Source organism: Erpetoichthys calabaricus, chromosome 15 (assembly GCF_900747795.2).
Source record: "Erpetoichthys calabaricus chromosome 15, fErpCal1.3, whole genome shotgun sequence".
NCBI lineage: Eukaryota > Metazoa > Chordata > Cladistia > Polypteriformes > Polypteridae > Erpetoichthys > Erpetoichthys calabaricus.
The window spans coordinates 7,784,940-7,808,717 of record NC_041408.2 but is presented as its reverse complement, the minus strand read 5'-3'; the positions used below and the strand labels follow the sequence as shown (position 1 = coordinate 7,808,717).

The window sequence follows — 23,778 nt, the reverse complement described above, 5'->3', positions numbered from 1 at the left end:
TTGGAGCTCAGTTTCGCCCCCTACATGCCACACTATGTATGAAGAAAGTTCTTTTTGGCCTTTTAAAGCCTTTGAGTACATACAGTATGTTCTGATTAGCTAGCACACAGAATGGAGCGATTGAGGCCATACGGCACCTGAAACCGTTAGCATCAGTCTATTGGACTTGCATTTGTTTAAAGCATTGAAAAGCAAAGATCTTTTTTGCCATTAATTACTACACTAACTAGAAATAAATATTTTTGTACCATAAATTTGTTTTGAAAATTAAATTTTCTCAAAATGTATTTAATACAATAATGTTGGACAAATTTGCTTATCTACATGGGAGGAAAGTAACAAAGCTGGCTTACCTGTTTGCACCCACGTTCTTTTGTTTCTCGTAGGCTGGATCAACCCAAGTAACAAGGACTGACTGAGCAGACATGACCCTCACGACAATATCCTTGGGCTCATACAAATCATCAGGCTCTGAAAGTAGAAAATCATAAGTTCAGTGTTTTTGAACGTCCCCCGTACTCCCCTGAGGTACACTGCATGGCTAAAAGTCGGTGATCATCACACCTACATGACCTTCTTGGACATCCTATTCCAAAACTTGTGGACCTTAATATGGAAATGGAGCTATAGCACTCTTCTTTCCATTAAATTTTGGAGTGTGCCTGTTTGAATTTGTGGCCATTCAGCCAAAAAAGCATTTGTGAGGTCAGGCACTGATGTTCAATGTGGAGACCTGGCTCACAATCAGCATTCTGAAGGTATTCAGTAGGGTCGAGCTCAGGCCACTCAAGTTCCACCATGTCCTCATGGGTCTGGCTTTGTGCACAGAGACACAAGTGCAGGAGCAGCCGAGGCTACTTTCAGTAACAATTACTTTATGTGGCGCTCCCCATGACCATAACAGTGGAAAGGCGACTCTTCTAAAAGTATGGATGTGGACCTCCCTTTGTTAGATAAACACGTCCAGAATCAGGTCTTTACATCTTGGTCTCGGTCTTTACATCTTGGTGCTCTGTGTTAAGTTGTTGACGTTGTTCGCCCTTTCAGCTTCTGCCTTAAAGGACATTGAAGTTAATGGGGATGAGCAGATTGACTGCCATTCCTCACACGACCACAGAAGAGACCCAGACCCCTCATGGACCCCGTGATCATCAGAGGTGACTGTGTGCAGGTGGTGCAGACCTATAAATACCTGGGAGTGCAGCTGGATGATAAATTAGACTGGACTGCCAATACTGATGCTCCGTGCAAGAGAGGACAGAGCCGACTATACTTCCTTAAAAGGCTGACATCCTTCAACATCTGCAATAAGATGCTGCAGATGTTCTATCAGATGGTTGTGGCGAGTGCCCTCTTCCACGCGGTGGTGTGCAGGGGAGGCAGCATTTAGAAGAAAGACGCCTCACGCCTGGACAAACTGGTGAGGAAGGCAGGCTCTATTGTTGGCATGGAGCTGGACAGTTTGACATCTGTGGCAGAGCGACGGGCGCTGAGCAGACTCCTGTCAATTATGGGAAATCCACTGCATCCACTGAACAGGGTCATCTCTAGACAGAAGAGCAGCTTCAGCGACAGACTGCTGTCACCGTCCTGCTCCACTGACAGACTGAGGAGATCGTTCCTCCCCAAACTATGCGACTCTTCAATTCCACCCAGGGGGGGGTAAACGTTAACATTATATAAAGTTATTGTCTGTTTTTACCTGCATTATTATCAATCTTTAATTTAATATTTTTTTTGTATTTGTAAGGTGCTGCTGGAGTATGTGAATCTCCCCTTGGGATTAATAAAGTATCTATCTATCTATCTGAAGATGGCCGTTCACAGGCGCATCTCATCCTGCCTAACGGAGCCTTGAGAGGATCTGCGAGGATGAGTGGCATAAAGCTACCCAAAGTCATGTAACCAGTTGGAGCACAGGCAGGTCAGGTGACTTGCTGAGGGTCACAGACTGGTGTCAGTAGTGGGATTTGAACCCTCAACCTCCAGGTTTGACATCCAAAGCCTTAACCGTTACACCACACTGCCTGCACATGCACAAGAAGACGGGCATGTCTGCCAACTTCTACAAAGTAGGGTCCGAAGACTTCTAGGAATGAGAGATTTCAGTTATTTTCAGATTTTGTAAAACATTTATGAACCTTTCTGCGTTCGCTTTGTCATTACGGGTTAGTGAGTGCAGAATGATAGGCCAAAATGGCAAATGTGTCCATTTAAAATGAAATCTGCAACTTTGTGACAGCATTCAGCGTGAACAATTTCCAAAAAATGCACAGCTTAGATGAGGAGGGCTACTCTGTCACATCGCTGCACACCTTTGCCTTTTTACAGTAAAGGAGATAATCGACACATCCCAGCAGGAACAGACTAAACGTACAGCTGTGCAGCCATATCGGGCTTTGAGACACCAAACTAAACTGCAGGTTTATAGAGTGATAAAATAAAATATTTCCACTTACCTGGGGCTTTGACTTTGTTCACAACTGTCCTTTTAGCTAAAGGACTCTGTCCGGGAGATTTCTGTGCCTGCAGTGATACCACATACACGGACTCAGAAGCTAGAAGCAAAGGAATAGCAAATATATCTACAGGGTGTTATATAATAAAAAAAATAATAATCTGATATACTCAAATCACAATGCAAATTATAAAATAAAACCAAATGCAGTTTTTATGGCCTCTGAGACTGTGTACATCTGGGGTGGTGAATGAGCATGAGTGACATTTGATAAGTTTATCCCTGATGGCCGGGACCCTTGCAGGGGAACAAGTGTGGACAGGGCATTACCTCCCCCGGAACACTAGATGGCAGCCCCCCTGGGTGGCAGCGGTGCCTCAGACTCCCACAGGGCTTCATGGGAGACGGAGTTGGATACAGCCCTGTTGAGATCCAGTTCGGGCTGCCAGTGGGCGCTGCAGCTGTACCTGAGCCCATGCTGCTAGAAGTGGGGCAGTGAGCACCTGGAGCACTTCTTGGGGGCCTTACGTAAGGGGTCAGCGGACATTGCTCGGTGAGCCAGAGTCAGGAAGAGGGAGACGAAGCTTGGAGAAAGAGAAGTAAAAAGGACTGAGTATTGTGTGTTCTGCTTGAGACTCTGTTCTGCCTGTGGGAAACGAGGAAAGCGTTTTCCACAAGGTGAAGAAAAATAAAAAAACTTGTGCTTTTATAAATGTGCCTCCTGCGTCCGTCTGTAGCCACATCTTGTAAGTCACCTTGGATAAAGATGTCAAACAAATATACAGTGATATCAGGAGCAATCACATAATAATACAATGCATTTTATTGTTATCAAGTTAACGCATAGTTGGCACAGGGAATGGGAAGTTCTAGAGGGTGTCCCAAAATTCACGCAAGAAGTAATTTTGATAGAGAACACAGGTTTATAATTAAAAACTGTAAATTTTTAATTGATTCATAAAGTATGCAGTATAGGGTTATGTATGGAATAGCATATCGGGTAAATGGCCTCCACGGCTTTGCTGGCACATACGCACTCTTTTGTCGAAATTTTCCATGACCATTTTGCATAAATGTGTCTGAATTTCGTTGATACAGTGCTCAATTTCCTCCTTCAAGGCGTGGGTGGTCATGGGCTTGATGGCATAAACCTTAGACTTCAAACAATCACTTGTGGATTTTCTGAACCCCAAATTCAACAATTTTTATGATTAACGAAGCCATCAAGATGAAAATGAACCTCATCGCTGAAGATAATTTTGTTCGAAAAATCGGCATTCACTTGTTGTTGTTGTTCCAAAATCCATTCAACGAACTCTCTTCGCTGTGCGTGGTCAGTAGGCTTCAGTTCTTGACTCAATTGAACTTTGTAAGCATGAAGATGCAAATCTTTCGTGAGAATACGCTGTAGAGAGCTTCTGGAAATGTTCAATTCTTGACCACGGTGCCGAATTGATGTTCCTGGACTCTCAGCAACACTCTCACGAACTGCTTCGATGCTTTGTATTGATCGGCTTGTTGAAGGACGGCCAGAGTGTCTAAGATCACTAATTGATCCAGTCTCCCTCAATTTATTAATTAATCTCTTCACAGTTGATGAAGTTAAATCACTATTCCGACCATATTTTGTACAAAAATTGCTACTTGTAGCTGCCAAACCTTCATTATTTTTAAAATATTGCTCAACAATGAAAACGCGTTGTTCTTTCGTGTAGCGCTCCATTTTTAATAACCCTGAACTGTGATCTGTCACGCTGTCTTTTTTTTTCGTTGGCAACACTTTACCGCACAAATAGTGCCAAATTCAAATCTTGCGTGAATTTTGGGACACCCTCCTAGTTAGCAGTCAAGGTGTTGAGAGATGATGAAATAAGAGTGACGGTAGAAATTGGAGAAGGTGAAGGAAATAAAGCTGGAGAAAGAAAAAGATGGACAAAATAATAGTCAAAAAATGAGATTAAAAAATGAGTTGTGGTCGAGTCATGCCAGCCGTGAACTACACTGCAAGATGAACCAACCCCTCCACCAAGCATCTGAGGGTCTTGTTCAAAAAGCGGACGTCACCTTAAGATTAGGCACCCTTACGCTATTTTAGGATTAGTCACCTACTCTAAATTTTTAAGATTAGGGTCCCTGGTGTACCTCTTCCTCTTCTTTATTTCACCTTATACAATTTCTTGTATTAGGAATTTGTTCGTTTTCGCATACCCCTTGGGGTCAAACCACAGGGTCAGCCATTGTACAGCACCCCTGGAGCAATTACAGGTTAAGGGTCTTGGGCCCAGCAGAGTAGGATCTCTTTTGGCAGTGACAGGGATTTGAACCGGCAACCTTTGGGATACCAGCACAGATCCTTAGCCTCAGAGCCACCCACACAAACCTTAAGTTCAGGGCTTGCAGTTAGGGGTAGGCCAGTCTAAAACAAAAAACTAGACATAGATGGCGTCCACTTTTTGAACAAGACCCGCATCTGAAATAACTGCAGTCTCTTAACCATGATATTACATATTTACGTATTGCAAACAGCAAGTGGAATGACGTTTGCTGAAAACTGCCATGAGATTTTGTTTTCTCAAGGACAGAGAACTAGATTCGAAGAATCACGGATGATAAAGTCAAAGGAATGCTATTCAGGGTCAATGGGGTACCAGAGATTACCTCAGTGGTCCCGGGTGTGAGGCAGGGAATAACTGCGGAGAGGACGCCCGTCCTTCTCCAGAATCATTCACACAGGTGTGCGGAATGTGAATTTGGAATCTTTAGGCATTCACACTGATACCTGTACGACATTTGGAAAATCGACCATACCTAACAGAGGTCAAAAAAGAAGAAGAAGACAAACTCCTTACCGTGATTCACCTTTTCATGGATTCTCTCGTCATTCTGTAGAGATACGACGCGCACGTTCCTGCTGCCGTCCCCGTTGGCCTGATGTGATGTCATCACCCGGGCCGCCTGCCTTTGGGCTGAGGCGTGTACTGGTTTTGCTGGTGGTGAGGGTCTGTCTTCTGACGCATGTGATCTTGTTCTAATTTGCCTTTGTGGCAGCCTTTTTTCTATGAAAAAAAAGAAAAGAAGATAAATAATAAACACCACACAGTAGCTGGAGTCGAGGCCCCACTAAACGTATACAAGACAGAAGGAGGTGGCTGCAGTCCCACACTTTTATGAAGAGAGCTCCTCGGCGTGACTGAATAGACAATATGTAGACCCTATCATTGTAAGGTGTGGTCCAGAGAAGATACCTTGGATAGAAAAGAGAGATCATGGCACTTGAACTAATCCACTTGAACTAAACCACAGGTCCGCCACGCCCTCGACCCTCTGCAGTTTGCATATCAGGAGAAGGTGGGAGCGGAGGATGCCATCATCTACATGCTACACTGATCCCTCTCCCACTGGGACAGAGGCAATGGTGCAGTAAGAATTATGTTTCTAGACTTCTCTAACGCCTTCAACACCATCCAACCTCTGCTCCTTAGGGACAAGCTGACAAAGATGGGAGTAGATTCATACATGGTGGCATGGATAGTGGACTATCTTACAGACAGACCTCAGTATGTGCGTCTCGAGAACTACAGGTCTGACATTGTGATCAGCAACACAGGAGCGCCGCAAGGCACTGTACTTTCTCCGGTCCTGTTCAGCCTATATACATCAGACTTCCAATACAACTCGGAGTTCTGCCACGTGCAAAAGTTCGCTGACGATACTGCTATCGTGGGCTGCATCAGGAGTGGGCAGGAGGAGGAGTATAGGAACCTAATCAAGGACTTTGTTAAATGGTGTGATTCAAACCACCTACAACTGAACACCAGTAAAACCAAGGAGCTGGTGGTGGATTTTAGGAGGACCAGGGCCCTCATGGACCCTGTGATCATCAGAGGTGACTGTGTGCAGAGGGTACAGACCTATAAATACCAGGGAGTGCAGCTGGATGATAAACTGGACTGGACTGCCAATACTGATGCTCTGTGCAAGATAGGACAGAGCCGACTATACTTCCTTAGAAGGCTGGCGTCCTTCAACATCTGCAATAAGATGCTGCAGATGTTTTATCAGACGGTCATGGCGAGCGCCCTCTTCTACGCGGTGGTGTGCTGGGGAGGCAGCATAAAGAAGAGGGACGCCTCACGCCTGGACAAACTGATGAGAAAAGTTCAAAAATGTGACACATGATGAGCCGTCTAATGGTTCCCACCCACTTTAAAGCAGCTCTCTCTCTGACCAGATTAGCAAGAGCACCACTGCTCCTTGCAATTAAATAGCACTGCCTGTACTTTGTGCTCCGCCCCATGAGGCATTGGATTGGTTTAAATGTGACTCTTGATGAGCTGTCAAAATGTTCCCACCCACTTTAAAGCAGCCCTCTCTCTCTCTCTCTCTGACCAGGTTAACAAGAGCACCACGACTCCTGACAGTTCAAAAGCCCCGCCTCTACTTTGAGCTCCTCCTTCATGAGGCATTGGGTTGGTTTAAATGTGACACTCGATGAACTGTCTAATTGTTCTGTGGAAGAATAATTTTAGGGTAACATAGCATTCATCTTAAAGAAATAGCATAAAGGGTTAATAAATGTGGGAAACCAAATAAAGATCAAGTGAACAGCAAAATGTACACTGAAATATAAGATTTGGTTTAGGAAAAGTACTGAGATGGTCAAGTAAATAAAGAATGTACCAGAAGAAAGGTTGATGTAATATACAAAATGTACTGAAGGATGACTAAGAGATGACTAAGAAATCAGCAGATGTCCTATAAACTAGATTGGACAATTGTTACATACACAAAAATTTCAAGGGTGGTGGCTCATCTCAAAAGGTATAAGAAGAACCAGAATATAATATAACTAGCCACGCCACATAATTATGTATTGATGGGTGAACACTTCCTGAAAGACACAGTTGTCCAAATGGGGTTGGTTTTGAGGATACGACTGTAGGTGAATGAAAAGATGTAACTCTGGAGAGGGCAACATACAATACAGCGTTTTACACATCGAAGCATAGATACTGCTAAGACCATGGAATATCCCTCGCAAACTGTTTTACACGCTGCATACAGCGATTCACATCTGCGACAAACAAATTGTTTTATATGCTGCATACAGTGATTCACATCCGCGACAAATATGATTCTTCTTAGATGGTGCTGTCTCGTCCACCCTTGCTCTCGAAGCATACACACTGCCTGGTCATGTGCCCGCTCGCAAGAGCAACTAACAGAGACCCGTCCACCAACTGTAAGACCATGAGATACCCCTCGCAAACTGTTCTACATGCCGCATACAGCGATTCACATCCGCGACAAACAAACAGTTTTACACGCTGCATACAGCGATTCACATCTGCAACAAACATGCCTCTTCTTAGATGGTCCTGCCGCGTCCGCCCTCGTTCTTGAAGCATACACACTGCCTGGTCATGTGCCCGCTCGCAAGAGCAACTCACGGGGACCCGCCCACCAACTCTAAGACCATGGCGTGTAAAACAGTTTGCAATGGTGGACGCGGTCGTGCGTCATAACCGAAAAGAATAATGAAAAGTCAACGTGGCTCAGAGGTGCATGTGGAGTGTAGCAGAGACGAACGCAAATGATGCCCTGTATTGTGAGTTGCTGCATCCGAGTTGGTGGGCGTGGCTCTGCGACTTGTCGTCATATCCAATGGTCTTAGAGTTGGTGGGTGTGGCTCCGTCCTGCATGCTTCCATGGGTGTCTTCCTTGCACTGGCAGCAGCTTAGTGAATTATATATATAGATATACTTTTATTTTATATAAATCATTTGGGAGTAAACTAATGAACCAACCAGAATAAAATGTATGCATTGATTGACACTGTATGTAAATTTATCCATCCATTTTCCAATCCGCTGAATCCGAACACAGGATCACAGGGGTCTGCTGGAACCAATCCCAGCCAATAAGACAGGAACCAATCCTGGGCAGGGTGCCTACCCACCGCAGGACTCATAAAAAACACACCAAGGCCAATTTAGAATCACCAGTCCACCTAACCTGCATGACTTTGGATGTAAACCCACGCAGACACAGGGAGAACATGCAAACCCCACACACGGAGGACCCAGGAAGCGAACCCGGGTCTCCAAACTGCAAAGCAGCAGCGCTACCACTGCGCCACCCATATGTAAATGCATCAGTTTATAAAATTAACCTCTATCCTTTGCTTCTCGGACCATTCTGATCATTCTGACCAGGCTGTAATGGACTGCTTTTGAGGAACACTCCCTCCAAGGCCTTTTGCTGTGGAGTAATTAACAGATACAATGAACAGATTTTCTCCTGCCTGATTACCTGAATCTGCGGTGGGCTGGCTCCCTGCCTGGTATTTGTTCCTGTTTTGCGTCCTGTGTTGGCTGGAATTGGCTCTAGCAGACCCCCGTGACCCTGTGTTAGGATATAGTGGGTTGGAGACTGACTGACTGATTACTGAATTGTCTTATTAGAGGATGTTTTTTTCTGTAATAAGATGTTCAACTTCGACCACAGTTTCCACCCACTTTAAAGCAGTTCTCTCTGACCAGGTTAGCGAGAGCACCACTGCTCCTTCCAGTTAAATAGCACCGCCTCTACTTTGAGCTCTGCCATCACGAGGCATTGGATTGGTTTAAATGTGACACTCGATGAACTGTCTAATTGTTCCCACCCACTTTAAAGCAGCTCTCTCTCTCTCTCTCTGGCCAGGTTAACAAGAGCACTTACTGATCTTCGCAGTTGAAAAGCACCGCCTCTATTTTGAGCTCCGCCTTCTTGAGACATTGAATTGGTTTAGAAATGTGACACTCAATGGGCCGTCAAATTGTTCCCACCCACTTTTACACAAAATTCCCTCAAGGTAGTCTGCAGACATACAGTATATGTATTATACGCATGGCTTCAGTGAGAATGAGCATTTGTGGAGCCTGCCGACAACACAAAACAGAATCAAAGGAAGTAAACCAAAGAAGAGTCCACCTTAAATTAATTAATTAATTAATTAATTAATTAATTAATTAATTAATTAATTAATTAATTAATTAAACACTTTGGTGTGCAATGGACCAAAAGACAAAAGAAAATCCCCAAAAATCCAGCAAGGTTTTTCTTTCCCATTTCTGCACCCCAGCCCCCCACCCCCCTGGAGGTGGGGGTAATTAAAAGCAGTTTGTTTTTTTTGACTGAACCCTTTATCCCTCCATGCATTCCTATCTGGTATGTTAATGTTTTACTCATCCTTTCATGTGATGTCATTTCTTTCCCTATTGTTTGATGATTTTTTTTAATTAATCGCATTTTTAGTGTAAAGATGCCCCGAACTGCTCAGTCCCAAGTGAATCCGAAAAAAAAAAAAAAATCAGAATTTAGATTGAAAGCAGATTTCTTTGGGTTCAGATAGTTGAATTGGAAATAAATAGCTCTGTTCACTTATAAACATTTAACTTCAAATAAACAAATATTTTATCATTCGTCAGATGCTAAATGTTTAAACACTACTCAAGTCAAGTTAATTTATTTGAAAGGCCTTATTGTTGAGATTGCGACTTCTCTGATTATTATTTTTTACCATTGATGGGCTGATGAGAATGATATCCAAACATCGCCTTGGCAGACGTCGATATTATGCATTCATAATGAATTCTCAGATGGCTTGCAGGAAAATTGAGGACTTGTGCTCCGTAATTTTTAGTTTTTTTTAACCAAGACAGAGTTCACTCCTTGTCCCTCCCTGAACTCCTTCCACTAAATTGGTTTGAACCTCTGTTCTCATGTGCAGTATTCGCTTAGACGTGATTCTGAAATGACCCGTTCAAAAGTGTGTGGTGCATAGCGACGAAATCTGCCACTGCAATGGCTCCACCCACAGGGCTTCATCCTAAACTCCACCAACCAAGTTCTCATGTCCCTTGGGTTGGGGTACCACCCACAAAACACATGGAGCATAAAAAAGGCTTAGCTATGAATATATAATAGGTAAAAGGATACTGCAGATCATCAGCAAAAGAAATAGTAGCACCTACAATAAAGAGACAAAACAAGAATTTGAACCCCAGCTAGTAACAACGAGGGGGTCCTTTTGTCCTTTTCATAAAACTTTGAAAGAAACAGGGCTTGATAATATCAGCACGCAGAATGTCGTGTTATGCTATTTCGAGGTTGCTGAACTCAAATATGAAATTTTCTTCTTTACCAGCAGTCCCAGAGGGTTAAATATGTCAAATTTCAAATGTAAGCCTGTGGGGTATCATTTTAGACTATTTCAAGGGCAGTGAGTATGAATATGGTGTCATTTTTGATTTTGAATCCTTTACTAGGGGGTCTAACCCTCTATGGGCCTCTACCAGAAGGTACAAATGGACAAGTGAGAATATTTAGACTTTCAACATTTAAACTGAAGCACACATTGCACTGTATTAAATGTCCGACACAATTCTTCTTCTTCTTCTTTCGGCTGCTCCCGTTAGGGGTTGCCACAGCAGATTATCTTCTTCCATATCTTCCTGTCCTCGTCATCTTACTCTGTCACATCCATCACCTGCATGTCCTCTCTCAGCACATCCATAAACCTTCTTTTGGGCCTTCCTCTTCTCCTCTTGCCTGGCAGCTCTATCCTTAGCACCCTTCACCCAATATACCCAGCATCTCTCTTCTGGATCATCTTCTTCCATATCTTCCTGTCCTTGTCATCTTGCTCTGTCACCCCCATCACCTGCATGTCCTCTCTCAGCACATCCATAAACCTTCTCTTAGGCCTTCCTCTTCTCCTCTTGCCTAGCAGCTCTATCCTTTTCACCCTTTTCCCAATATACCCAGCCTTTCCCCTCTGCACATGTCCAAACCAACACAATCTTGCCTCTCTGACTTTGTCTCCCAACCATCCAACCTGAGCTAACCCTCTAATGTCCTCATTTCTAATCCCGTCCATCTTTAATTCTGCCACCACTAGCTTTGTCTCCTGTGCCACCGTCTCCAATCCATATAACATAGCTGGTCTCACTACTGTCCTGTAGACCTTCCCTTTCACTCTTGCTGATATCTATCTGTCACAAATCACTCCTGACACTCTTCTCCAGTCACTCAACCCTCTTCTTCACTTCTCTTCCACACTCCCCGTTACTTTGTACTGTTGATCCCAAGTATTTCAACTCCTCCACCTTCACCAACTCTACTCCCTTCATCTTCACCTTTCCACTGACCTCCCTCTCATTCACACACATGTATTCTGTCCTAGTGTTACTGACCTTCATTTGTACTTGTAGCTCATGTTTCTTATGAACTCCCTGAATCAGGATGGCTTGTGCATATAATTTTTGATTAACGATTGGTTTTGATTACTTTTGAATGTGGACATTTCATTTTTCTCTTATTTGTGTTTTTAACCACTAAATGTTTCTTAACTATTGTCAAATGCGATTAAGGAGACAGTTTACAGGTTCAAGTAAGTATGTTTGCCCACCAGACCAGGGGTTGGCACTGTCCTCTAACTCCTTCTCCTCACTCTCTCTCTCTCTCCTTACAGAACAACAGAAGAACCCTCAGCCTAACCATCACCTCTGGTCAGCGGACAGCATCACTTCCGGTTCCGGTCCACCAGATCCCGCCTCCTTCCTGATGTCACTTCCAGTTCCAGAATGCCACATACTCATGATGTAATTTCCTTCCGCCGACCATATAAATACATATACCACCTTCTCTTTGCTATACAGGTACTCCTCACTTTACGACCTATTTGCTTAACGACCACTCGCGCTTACGACCAATCGAGTTTCGACCTGCAATTCGGGGAATCCCCTTTCTCAGCTTGAGTGTGGGTCAGTGGCGCATGATGACATGCACACTGATCGTACTATAGGCTTGCTATGCGCTTTTTCAGTCAGTTTCATTCCTACAAGCAGTCACTGTGTAACCTCATTTTTTTTTACATATTGTGTAACCCCAAAATAGTACAGATGTTGACAAAAAGAAAAAGTATGGCATCATCTGGAGAAATTGTTAAGAAACAAAGGAAAGCTATCGACCTTGAAATTAAAATAAAAATCATACAAGACTACGAAGCTGGTAAAACGGGATCCTGCCCCAAGTGGAGGAGTTCAAGTGTCTCGGGGTCTTGTTCACAAGTGAGGGAAGAATAAAGTGAGAGATCGACAGGCGGATCGGTGTGGCATCCGCAGTGATGCGGGCTCTGCATCAATCTGTCGTGGTGAAAAAGGACCTGAGTCGCAAGGCAAAGCTCTCAATTTACCAGTCGATCTATGTTCCTACCCTCACCTATGGTCATGAGCTATGGGTAGTGACCGAAAGAACGAGATCGCGAGTACAAGCGGCTGAAATGAGTTTCCTCCGCAGGGTGTCTGGGCTCTCCCTTAAAGATAGGGTGAGAAGCTCAGTCATCCGGGAGGAGCTCAGAGTAGAGCCACTGATCCTCTGATCAAGAGGAGTCAGATGAGGTGGCTCGGGCACCTCGGGCACCTGAACGCCTCCCTGGTGAGGTGTTCCGGGCACCTCTAAACGGGAGGAGGCCCCGGGGAAGACCCAGGACACGCTGGAGGGTCTATGTCTACCGGCTGGCCTGGGAACACCTTGGTATTCTCCCGGAAGAGCTAGAAGAAGTGGCCAGGGAGAGGGAAGTCTGGGCATCTCTGCTCAAGCTGCTGCCCCCACGACCCGACCTCAGATAAGCGGAAGAGGATGGATGGATGGATGGATGAAATAGCATGTGACTTGAAATTGGCACATTCGACAATTTCAATGATTTTAAAGGATAAAGTTAGAGTGAAAGAGGTGGTGAAATCATCGACAGGATTTAAAGCCATAATAACTAGGCAGCGAAAAGGTCTTATTAATGAGATGGAGAAATTATTGGCGATCTGGTTTGACAACCAGATGCAAAATAATATGCCGATAAGCCTTTTAATAATTCAAGCTATGGCACGCAGTATCTTTGAGACTTTGAAGGCACGTGAAGGCGAAAAATCGACAGAATCATTTACAAATGATAATATGTACATATGCATGTCTTTTTATGAATAAATTTGAAGTTTGTTGCATAATTTTCTATAATTTTATAATTTTACAACGATCCTATATTACGGAGGCAAAGTTCCTCGCTTATCGACCAATTTGCTTAATGATGTAGTCGTCGGAACAGAACTCAGTCATAAAGTGAGGAGTACCTGTACTCAGTTCTATTTTGGACTCCAGTATGTGAAGACGTATTTCACTTGCCTGACATCTGCAGTATATGGTTGTGTTTGTGTTTAATTTACACAAATAATTCACCCCCATAGTTTTCCTCTCCCCTTTTTAGAACATTAGAACATTAGAACACTCTGGACGAGAACAGACCATTCAGCCCAACAAAGCTTGCCAGTCCTATCCACTTATTTCCTCCAAAAATACATCAAGTTGAGTTTTGAAAGTCCCTAAAGTCTTACTGCCCACCACACTACTTGGTAGCTTATTCCAAGTGTCTATCGTTCTTTGCGTAAGAAAAACTTCCTAATGTTCGTGCAAAATTTACCCTTCACAAGTTTCCAACTGTGTCCCCGTGTTCTTGATGAACTCATTTTAAAGTCACCGTCTCGATCCACTGGACTGATTCCCTTCATCATTTTAAACACTTCAGTCACGTCACCTCTTAATCTTCTTTTGCTTAAACTGTAAAGGCTCAGCTCTTTTAATCTTTCCTCATAACTCATTCCCCGTAGCCCTGAATCAGCTGAGTTGCTCTTCTCTGGACTTTCTTTAGTGCTTTGATGTCCTTTTTGTAGACCAAATCTGCACCCAGGACTCCAGATGAGGCCTCACCAGTGTGTTATAAAGCTTGAGCAGAACCTCCTGGGACTTGTATTATTATTATTATTATTATTATTCCACACATCAAGGCGCCATATAACCTGACATTCTGTGAGCCTTCTTAGTGACTTCTGAACACTGTCGGAAAGTCGATAGCTCAGAGTCCACTACGACTCCTAAATCCTTCTCATAAGGTGGACTCTCGATTTTCCTACCACCCGTTGTGTATTCAGACCTCACATTTTTACTTCCTACGTGTAATTCTTTACATTTACTGACATTAAATTTCATCTGCCACAAATCTGCCCAAGCCTGTCTGCTATCCAAGTCCTTCTGTGATGATATAACAGATTCCAAATTATCTGCTAATCCACCTATCTTGGTATCATCTGCAAACTTAACCAGCTTTTTCCTTATATTCCTATTTAAATCATTTATAGATATTAAAAATAACAGTGGGCCTAACACTGACCCCTGCTGGTCACCACTCTTAACATCGCCCAATTCTAATGAGGTTCCTCACACCATCACCCTCTGTGTCTGAGCCAGTTCTGCACTCATCTACACTTCACCCCCTGAACTGCCACTTCTTTTAGTTTGATGGCCATCGTCTCATGTGGCACCTCATCAAATGCTCTCTGACAGTCCAGATCAATCATACCATCTGCTCCACTTTGTTCATATCCTTTTGTTGCCTCCTCATAGAATTCCAGCATATTAGTAAAACAAGACCTCCCTCTTCTGAACCCATACTGACTGTTCCTAATAACTCCTGTCCTTGCCATGCGCTGCTCAATCTTATCCTTAATAATTCCTTCCATTAATTTTCCTGTGATGCATGTTAAGCTTACTGGCCTATAGTTGCTTGGATATGCCCTGTCACCCTTTTTATACAGTGGGGCGTTATTTGCCATTTTCTAGTCCTTTATCCCCCTACTGAGTGGCACCACACATGGAGATGCTGTGTGAAGGTCTGGAGAGAAGCAGGCCGTCCTATTTACAATAAAAATGATAGAAATCATTGCACGAGTGATAGCAACTTGAAAGGGGGTACCTGTAACAGATCCATCCACTGCTGCCGGGCTTACAATCGCAAAGCCATCGAGGTTGACCCATTCACCACCTCAAAAAAAAAGATGACAATGTAAGAGTTAATAAAAAAGAAAAGTACATAAGTAACGACATGACGATGAACCTGAAGAAGCCAAAACGTACAGACGAGAATCAGACTACTCCACATGTGAGAAATGGCTCCTGTCACGTGTTAGTGCTTACCATTATTCACTGTACATTTGTGATTTGGAAATGTTACCTAAAATATAAAAGTTAAAAAAAAAAAAAAACATTTTTACTTAGCTGCAAATACCAACCTCCTGCAGTTGCAGCTCTAAACACAGGATGGCTCCTTCCATTGCGATTCTCTGCTATTATCTGCATGAAGTACAGCTCTCCTGGCTCTGGAACAAAGAGAGGACATCCATTCACACAAAATGTTGTCATGTAATAAAAGTCCACAGTGGTCATTGAAATCTGGAGACATTTCAGTATCTAAGGAAGGGTTCTTTTTCTGAAATGCTGTGTTACTTTTACGTGAGTTGTAATGGGATGCACACCTTCCGGCTTTTGTTTCGTCAGTCCATTGAATATTTTCCTAAATGTCTTGGGGATCACCAAGATGTTTTTTGGCAAACGTGAGATGAGCCTTTATGTTCTCTGTTGGTCAGCAGTGGTTTTCGCCTTGGAACTCCACCATGCTTACCATTTTGGCCCAGTCTCTCTCTTATGACCTTAACTGAGGCAAGTGAGGCCTGCAGTTCTTCAGATGTTGCTCTGGGGTCTTTTGTGACCTCTTGGATGAGTCATCGCTGTGCTCTTGGGGCAACTCCTGGGAAGGTTCACCACTGTTCCATGTTTTTCTCCATTTGTGGATAATGGCTTGCACCGTGGTTCACTGGAGTCCAGAATGCTTTAGAAATGGCTTTGTAACCTTTTCCAGATGGATAGATGTCAATTACTTTCTTTCTCATCTTTTCCTGAATTTCTTTAGATCACGACATGATGTCTTCTTTTTTGGGATCTTTTGGCCTACTTCAATTTGTCTGATAGGTTCTATTTAAGGTCTGGCCGTAATCAGGCCTGGATGTGGCTCGTGAAATTGAACACAGCTTTCCAAAAAATGTGATTAACTGCAGTTACTTCAAGATTTAACGGGGGTTCAATTACTTTTTCACATAGGGCAGGCCATGTAGGTTTGGATATTTTTTTTCCTTAATAAATAAAATCATCACTTAAAAAAATGCATTTTGTGTTTACTTGGGTTATCTTTGTCTAATATTTAAATTTGTGTGATGATCTGAAACATTTAAGTGTAACAAACATGCCAAAAAAAAAAAAAAAGAAATCAGGAAGGGGGCAAATACTTTTTCACAGCACTGAACATTTGCCATCCTTCAATTGACTGAATCTGCTTAATCTAATTTTAGGACCATGGATGCAGTATTGTGCAAGTTCACACCTCACAAGAACTCACTCAAAGTTCAGTTCACACAGATTCAAATGAATACATTCACGTTCATAGCTCAGAATTTCAATTTTGAACTCGTTCGTGTTCAGTTCATTTTGAAATTTTTTAAAGGAGTGAGAATAAATGACCCATGAGTTTAATTTTTTCAGTTTTTCATGCCTTTTATTAGCCTATTACAGTGTTCTTGAACAAAATACAATAATTATGAAGGTTTTTTTTATTTAAATACACAAAAAACAAACATGTATAAACATATATGCTCATATCCTCCTGGTCAAAAAAGAAATTAAACAGATGCAAGTATACATATAAATTACCGCTCTATTTCCAACCGTGTGACACAAATGGTGGCTGTAGGTGAAATAACTCATTACACTGCCGGTCAAAATTAGCGTCATATATTGCACATCCAACAGGGAAAAATATAAAGTGGCCTCGCGAAGTCCAACATTATTCCTAAAAGCGAAAGCAGAGCTTCATCGTGTGCTCGTGCCAGAGAGGGTATAGCTTAAGCACAAGCAGGCAGACACAGACAGGGCTGATTTGATTTGATGTTATTTTTTCCGAATACAAATAAATACCAAAAAACTCGTATGAAATAAATATTGGTAAAACTCCGCTATTTGTGCTTCTCCGAATAGTGGATTCGGCTCCACCCCTACGTCACAGGGTAAGGCAAAACGTTTAATCTGGACCGAAACCAGATCCAGAATGCCACATAAAACTGAACTCATTCACATTCCTTCAAGTTCTTCATTTGCAAATACGTTATGTGAAGTTCACCGTTCTTAGAAAAATGAGCTTGTTCAATGAAGGCGCTCTTTGGAACTCGTTCGTGCACAACACTGCATGGGTGTAGGATGGAGTGGGCATTGGGCCATTCTGTTCCTCTTACGGTGACACACAAGGCCTGGCAGAGGTACAGCCCGTTTCCATCCATCCATCATTCAATTTACTGAATCAGCTTAGTCCAATTTCAGGACCATTGGTGTAGGATGGCATGGGCACTGCACCATTTTGTTAGGCTTGCAGTGGCACACAAGGCCTAACTTAGATACAGCCAGTTTCCTGTAGCCTCACCCCAGGCAGCCTGGCTCCAAACCCATAAAGACAGACTTCAAGGCCTGCACAAATCTAAACTGATGTTTTAAATATTCAGGATGACTGTAAACCTTCTGTTCTGAAGGACAAAAACTAAACAATGTTCTTGAAATTCCAAGGATTTATTGAGTAAGCAAAAAGAGAACAATACATTAAAAAAAGAGCAAAACAATTCGGCTGTGAGTGTCAGTAGGCTTTATACCTAGGAACCAAGTTAACCGAACTATTCTTTAACATTTCAATAATTATTTACCATGCTGATGCCGACCTTTCTGATCATAAAACAGGTCATTACGATAGCAATCCATGAGAAGAATTCATAATTAATTGCAGAATTACGTTTTTTTTAGGGTTCCTCTACAGCAGGGATGTCGCGCTCCAGTCCTGGAGGGCCACAGTGGCTGCAGGTTTTCATTCTTTTCATTCAAACGTTAACATTATATAAAGTTATTGTCTGTCTGTATACCTGCATTGTTATCACTCTTTAATTTAATAATTTATTTTTTTTGTATCAGCATGCTGCTGCTGGAGTATGTGAATTTCCCCTTGGGATTAATAAAGTATCTATCTATCTATCTATCTATCTATCTATCTATCTATCTATCTATCTATCTATCTATCTATCTATCTATCTATCTATCTATCTATCTATCTATCTATCTATCTATCTGTCTGTCTGTCTGTCTGTCTGTCTGTCTGTCTGTCTGTCTGTCTGTCTGTCTGTCTATCTATCTATCTATCTAAAATCTCAACAACATGCTGCTGCTGATTTCTTTTCTGCTGGGTCCGGCTGGTTGTCATTTGAAACGGGCCCAGCGTGAGGCTCTGCAGTTAGTGCCCTGTTTATAGACATCCGAAAATGAATGGGATATCCTCTTTCTCGTAATTGAAATTATTTAAACCTGGAATGAGCTCGGCTTCTTATTTCTAAATCTTTTTAATGGCAATCGCATTGAGATTAAGAGGCAGCTCTTCCTAATGATCAAGCAGGCCTTTTCATGACTGCTATCCTGCACAACAAAACCTGCTCTGACTTTTTCGCTGCTTCAACAAGTTTAGGATTTTATTATTAATTTATTTTTCTCTTCTGACGACTAGCACAGAATTTAACTTTCATTTACAGTAAACATTAAGCACTTTATACCTGCCCAAATGTTAATTACAGTCTCGTCTATTCTGTACTGTATTAGCTGCCGCCCAGGGCGTATCTACTAACTCACCTACTTATGTGTCATTAGGAGATCGAATTCACTTAATTGTATGTGTCAATCAAAAGGAATCACAGTGGTGGGCCACAGTGCCCAGTGAGGAGACACTCCTTTAGAAATACCACCCAAGACATTTGGCTTGTGGTGTTTGATTCGGCTCTTTTCTTATTAGATATGAAACCTTGAAACATAAGAAGTTTGACTAACAAGAATGGGACCATTAAGTCCATCAAGCCCATTTGTTTAGCTTGAGTGCTCTCCTTCAAATCCACATCTCGGTAGTTTACTTCTAGATTTCCACAAGTCTTTGATGTGCTTCCTGGCTTCAATCCTAAAAATGCACTTATCTGTAACTTCCATTGTTGTCCTCGAGTTCGTGATTTGCCCCACAAGCTGAAAGGATTCGTCAGGATCTACTTCATCATTGCTTTTGAAGGCCTGGATTAGGTCCCCACGTGGTCTGCTCTGCTCAAGACTAAACAGGTTTAATTCCATGAGTCGGTCCCAATACGACGTGTCCTTAACTTCTGAGATGCGTTTGGCTGCTTTCTTCTACACAACTTCGAGTGCTGCTACAGTTTGGGGGGGGATACGTATTTGATCACCCCTGCTGAATTTGCAACTTTGCTCACTTGTTTATGGTAGTTTAATTTTAATGGGTCAGAGACGGAATATCAATCAAAAATCCAGAAAAACCACTTCTCTCTATTATCAAAAAAATCTTGGAAGGAGACGATACGTGATGTTCTCAGAGACTCTTTAACATCAAGGCAGTGAGACGAAAGGACAGCTGCTGTACAGGCTTCTCAATGATCGACGTGCAGCACGACAAGCAGAACATGCACCTCGGCAAGATGGCAGCGGATCCAACCGCATCTCCTTAGTGTGCGTTCAGCCAAACCCACAATGCAAGTGGCGGAGACGCGAAGTGGCTGACACGTAGCACGCTCTGGGGGTGAGAGGGTGGGCAAGCGAAGTGAGCAGGGGGCAGAGCCCCCTCATTATAATAAAAGTAATAAATTGATTTTCATGTCATTGAGAGAAAAAACTATTGGATCAACTACAACCCAGGCAGAATTCTGGATCCCACAGATCTTGTTAATGATCTGACGGTAGTTGGGACCACCACAGTCACCAAGGACACCATTGGATTAAAATCTTGCAGCGCCCACAGCGTCCCCCTGCTCAAGTAGGCACAAGTACAGGCCTGGATGTTCACTGGCAAACTTAAGACTGCCTTCAGATCATTAAGAAGCTCCTCCCGTGTAGTTTTGGGCTGATCCCTCACCCATCATCATCCTCACCCATGAGACAAGACCTTGCATGGAGCTCCAGACCAATGGCAATGGATGGTCATTTTATATTCTTTCCACCAGCACCAGCAGTTGCCACCCATTCCAGCCTTGTCCCTGACGTCCTTTGTCAGCTCTTTGGTGTTACCCACGGTGGTGGAGAGGTTGGAATGGAAAAAATGGATTCTGTGGACAGATGAGCTTTATACACATAATGAGTTGAGATCAGGAGTACCTGTCATTGATTGATTGATTGTAATGTCTGGGCCACGTGGGCATATATATATTGTGATGGATGGCCAGTGTTCTTGCCCAGCCTGGAGGCCATCATAGTGGAAGGACCGGGGAAGCAGATGGTAGTTAGACGATAAAAATGTTGTGTCAACATAAACCCCTAAATCCTTGTCCCCTGCTTCCTGTTGGACAAATGGGGCTGGGGGTCCACATAAACAGCAAACTGGACTGGCCGTACAAGAAGGGCCTGAGGAGAGTGGACTTCTTGAGGATGCTCAGGTCTCTTGACGTATGCAGCAAGCTGCTGGAGATCTCCACTCCATAGTAGCCATTGTGGTGTGTCTCTTGGCGAAGTAATTTGAGTTTAAATGACACAGAAAATTTGGGACAAGAGTAGTTTAGGACTAAAAGCGATGTGAGAATTTAAAATAATATGGAGATGTGAAACAGGAGAGGCAGTCGTGTTGTAGCATATAAGGAGCCTTCAAAAAAGTGTGAGTCCTTCAAGAACAAGGATGGCTCGAGGCGCACCAGTTTGTTTACAGATGCATTGGCGAATAATCCAGCACTGTAAGAACAACATTCCCAAAGATAATTTGGTAGGATTTTGGGCATTTCACCCTCTACAGTGCACACTACAATTAAAATAGTCAAGGAATCCGCTCAAATCTCGATGCATGAAGGGCAAAGCTGAAAACGACTTGTGAATACGCGCCATCTCCGATCCATCAGATGCCACTGTCTTAAAAACCATGATTGCTCAATAATGGATATCATGACATGGGCTCAGTAAACTTTTGTCAGTCAACACCATTTGCTGTTGCATCCCAACCAGACGCCTCACATCAGCATTGTCCAGAAGCACAGTAGACTTCTCTGGGCTCGCTCTCATCTGACACAGAATGTAGAACAATGGAATCGTGTGTTGTGGTCCGACAAGTTAATGTTTTAAAAAGTTTTTCTTGTTCTCTGGGCCAAAGAAGAAAAGGACTATCCAAGCTGTTGTCAGTATCAGGTCCAAAAGCCCGTGCCTGTCATTGTGTGAAAGATCTCAACAAATTTTGGAGCAACCTATGCTGCCATCAAGATGCTGTCTTATCTAGGGATGTCTCTGTATTTTCCAGTAGGAAAACACCAAGGCACATCCTGCACTGATTACAAGTTCATGGCTGAGTAAGCAGAGAGTGCAGGGACGAGACTGGCTTGTCTGCAGTGCAGAACTGCGTGGTGCCTTAAGAAGCACAAAATACAGCAACGGTGGCCCCGTACCATTACACTGCTGAACTCTTAAGCTAGAAGATATAGGATGAAAGAAGAAGTTACCAAAGAAGGAGTATGCAACTCCACACATGCAGCCACCTTTATTTAATCAAACAGCACGGTCAACATCTTACCAACATCATCGATTGTGTAAGACCGATGTCTACTGTCAACTTTAACAAAGCGGAGGCTGTTCATAGTTTTCCCATAGCCGATGTTGTAATGATCTGGACGCCTTTGTTCTGATTCAATTGCGACATCCCACGTGACTCTCAAACCAGTTGCAATAGGTGCTAGCTTCACATTCCTTGGCTTCAGTGGGCGTTCAGCTGTGGGAGAACAAGAAACAGCAAACACTCAGTGAAATTTCTCTGCCCTGCAGGATTTGTTTTTAAGCTATTAGATTCTGCATATAAAAATGAATGGCACCATACGATAGATAGATAGATAGATAGATAGATAGATAGATAGATAGATAGATAGATAGATAGATAGATAGATAGATAGATAGATAGATAGATAGATAGATAGATAGATAGATAGATAGATAGATAGATAGATAGATAGATGATAGCATAGTTGGCAGGATTAGATAGATAGATAGACAGATAGCGTAGTTGGCAGGATTAGATAGATAGATAGATAGATAGATAGATAGATAGATAGATAGATAGATAGATAGATAGATAGATAGATAGATAGATAGATAGATAGATAGATAGATAGATAGATAGATGTTCAAAATGTTCTACACTTTTATTTTTAAATTAATTTTGGACAAGGCTACAACATCACAAAAGTTTTTGGCCCCGGCGCAGCGCTCTCGGTTGTCTTTTACATGTCACCAGTTTAGAAAAGAAAGAAGAAGAAGAACAATAGCATTTATTCCTAAGGTGCATTTTTATACACAGGACGCAGCTCAAAGAGCTTTACATGATTTCAAGGAAACAGTTACGAGAAAAGAAAAACTAATTAGACAAGAAAAATAATGAATAAGTAATACAAAATAAATCAATATGAACTTACATAATTTATATATATTGTCATTCACGAGTGCATAGGAAGAAATAATGAAAGTTCCCAGACGGGAGCGTGCTCCTCTATTTCTGATTCCCTTTATTGAATGGCTAATTCTAAGAATATTGCATGGGAATTAGTACGGCTTTTTTCCCGAGTGGGTATCCCCAAGGAAGTCCTTATGGACCAGGGTACACCATTTACTTTGGATACGTTCAGGGAGGTTGCCAAGTTACTCCATATTAAGCATCTCAAAACATCTATTTATCACCCACAGACAGACGGGTTGGTGGAAAGGTTCAACCAAACCCTCAAACAGATGCTCCGCAAGGTTAGTCAGTGAGGACGGTAGGAACTGGGACTAATTACTACCACTGGTACTTTTTGCCTATTGGGAGGTACCACAAGCCTCTACGGGGTTTTCCCCTTTTGAGCTCTTGGGTATATTGGACATCCTAAAAGAAGGATGGGAAGGAGATGCACTTCCCTCCACCAATATATTGGAATATATTGTGCAGTTACAAGATATATTTGCTAAAATCCGACCTCTGCTAAAAGAGCACATGTCGAAATCTCAAGCAACACATGCGCGGAACTATAACAGGAATACCTCCCTGCGGGAGTTCCAGCCGGGAGACCAAGTGATGGTGCTCGTGCCCATTTCCCACTCTAAATTATTAGCCCATTGGCAAGGCCCTTACGAGGTTAAAGAGAGAAAAGGGCTTGTCGATTATTTGGTAAAACAACCAAACCATCGACCGAGCGAACGGGTATATCACGTTAACTTACTAACTCGGCCACTCGGCCGCACCTCGCTTATTCAGCATGACATTGTGACGGACCCCGGGGTTATCCATTGTGAAAGGCGCTATATAGGCGCCCGACCCGACACAG

At 42.8% G+C, this 23,778-nt stretch overlaps 1 protein-coding gene across 1 annotated transcript in view; it reads right to left on the bottom strand.

The window, feature by feature from the left end:
* Positions 1-23,778, bottom strand: part of fndc1 (fibronectin type III domain containing 1) — a 147,123-nt gene that overhangs the window by 100,338 nt on the left and 23,007 nt on the right. The window contains exons 2-7 of the mRNA XM_028792044.2: positions 22,002-22,196; positions 15,619-15,705; positions 15,303-15,371; positions 5,308-5,514; positions 2,460-2,558; positions 354-471 (exon numbers count right to left, since the gene is read on the bottom strand). Coding sequence (XP_028647877.2) covers positions 354-471; positions 2,460-2,558; positions 5,308-5,514; positions 15,303-15,371; positions 15,619-15,705; positions 22,002-22,196 — 775 coding nt within the window. The remainder of the gene's footprint in view (positions 1-353; positions 472-2,459; positions 2,559-5,307; positions 5,515-15,302; positions 15,372-15,618; positions 15,706-22,001; positions 22,197-23,778) is intronic.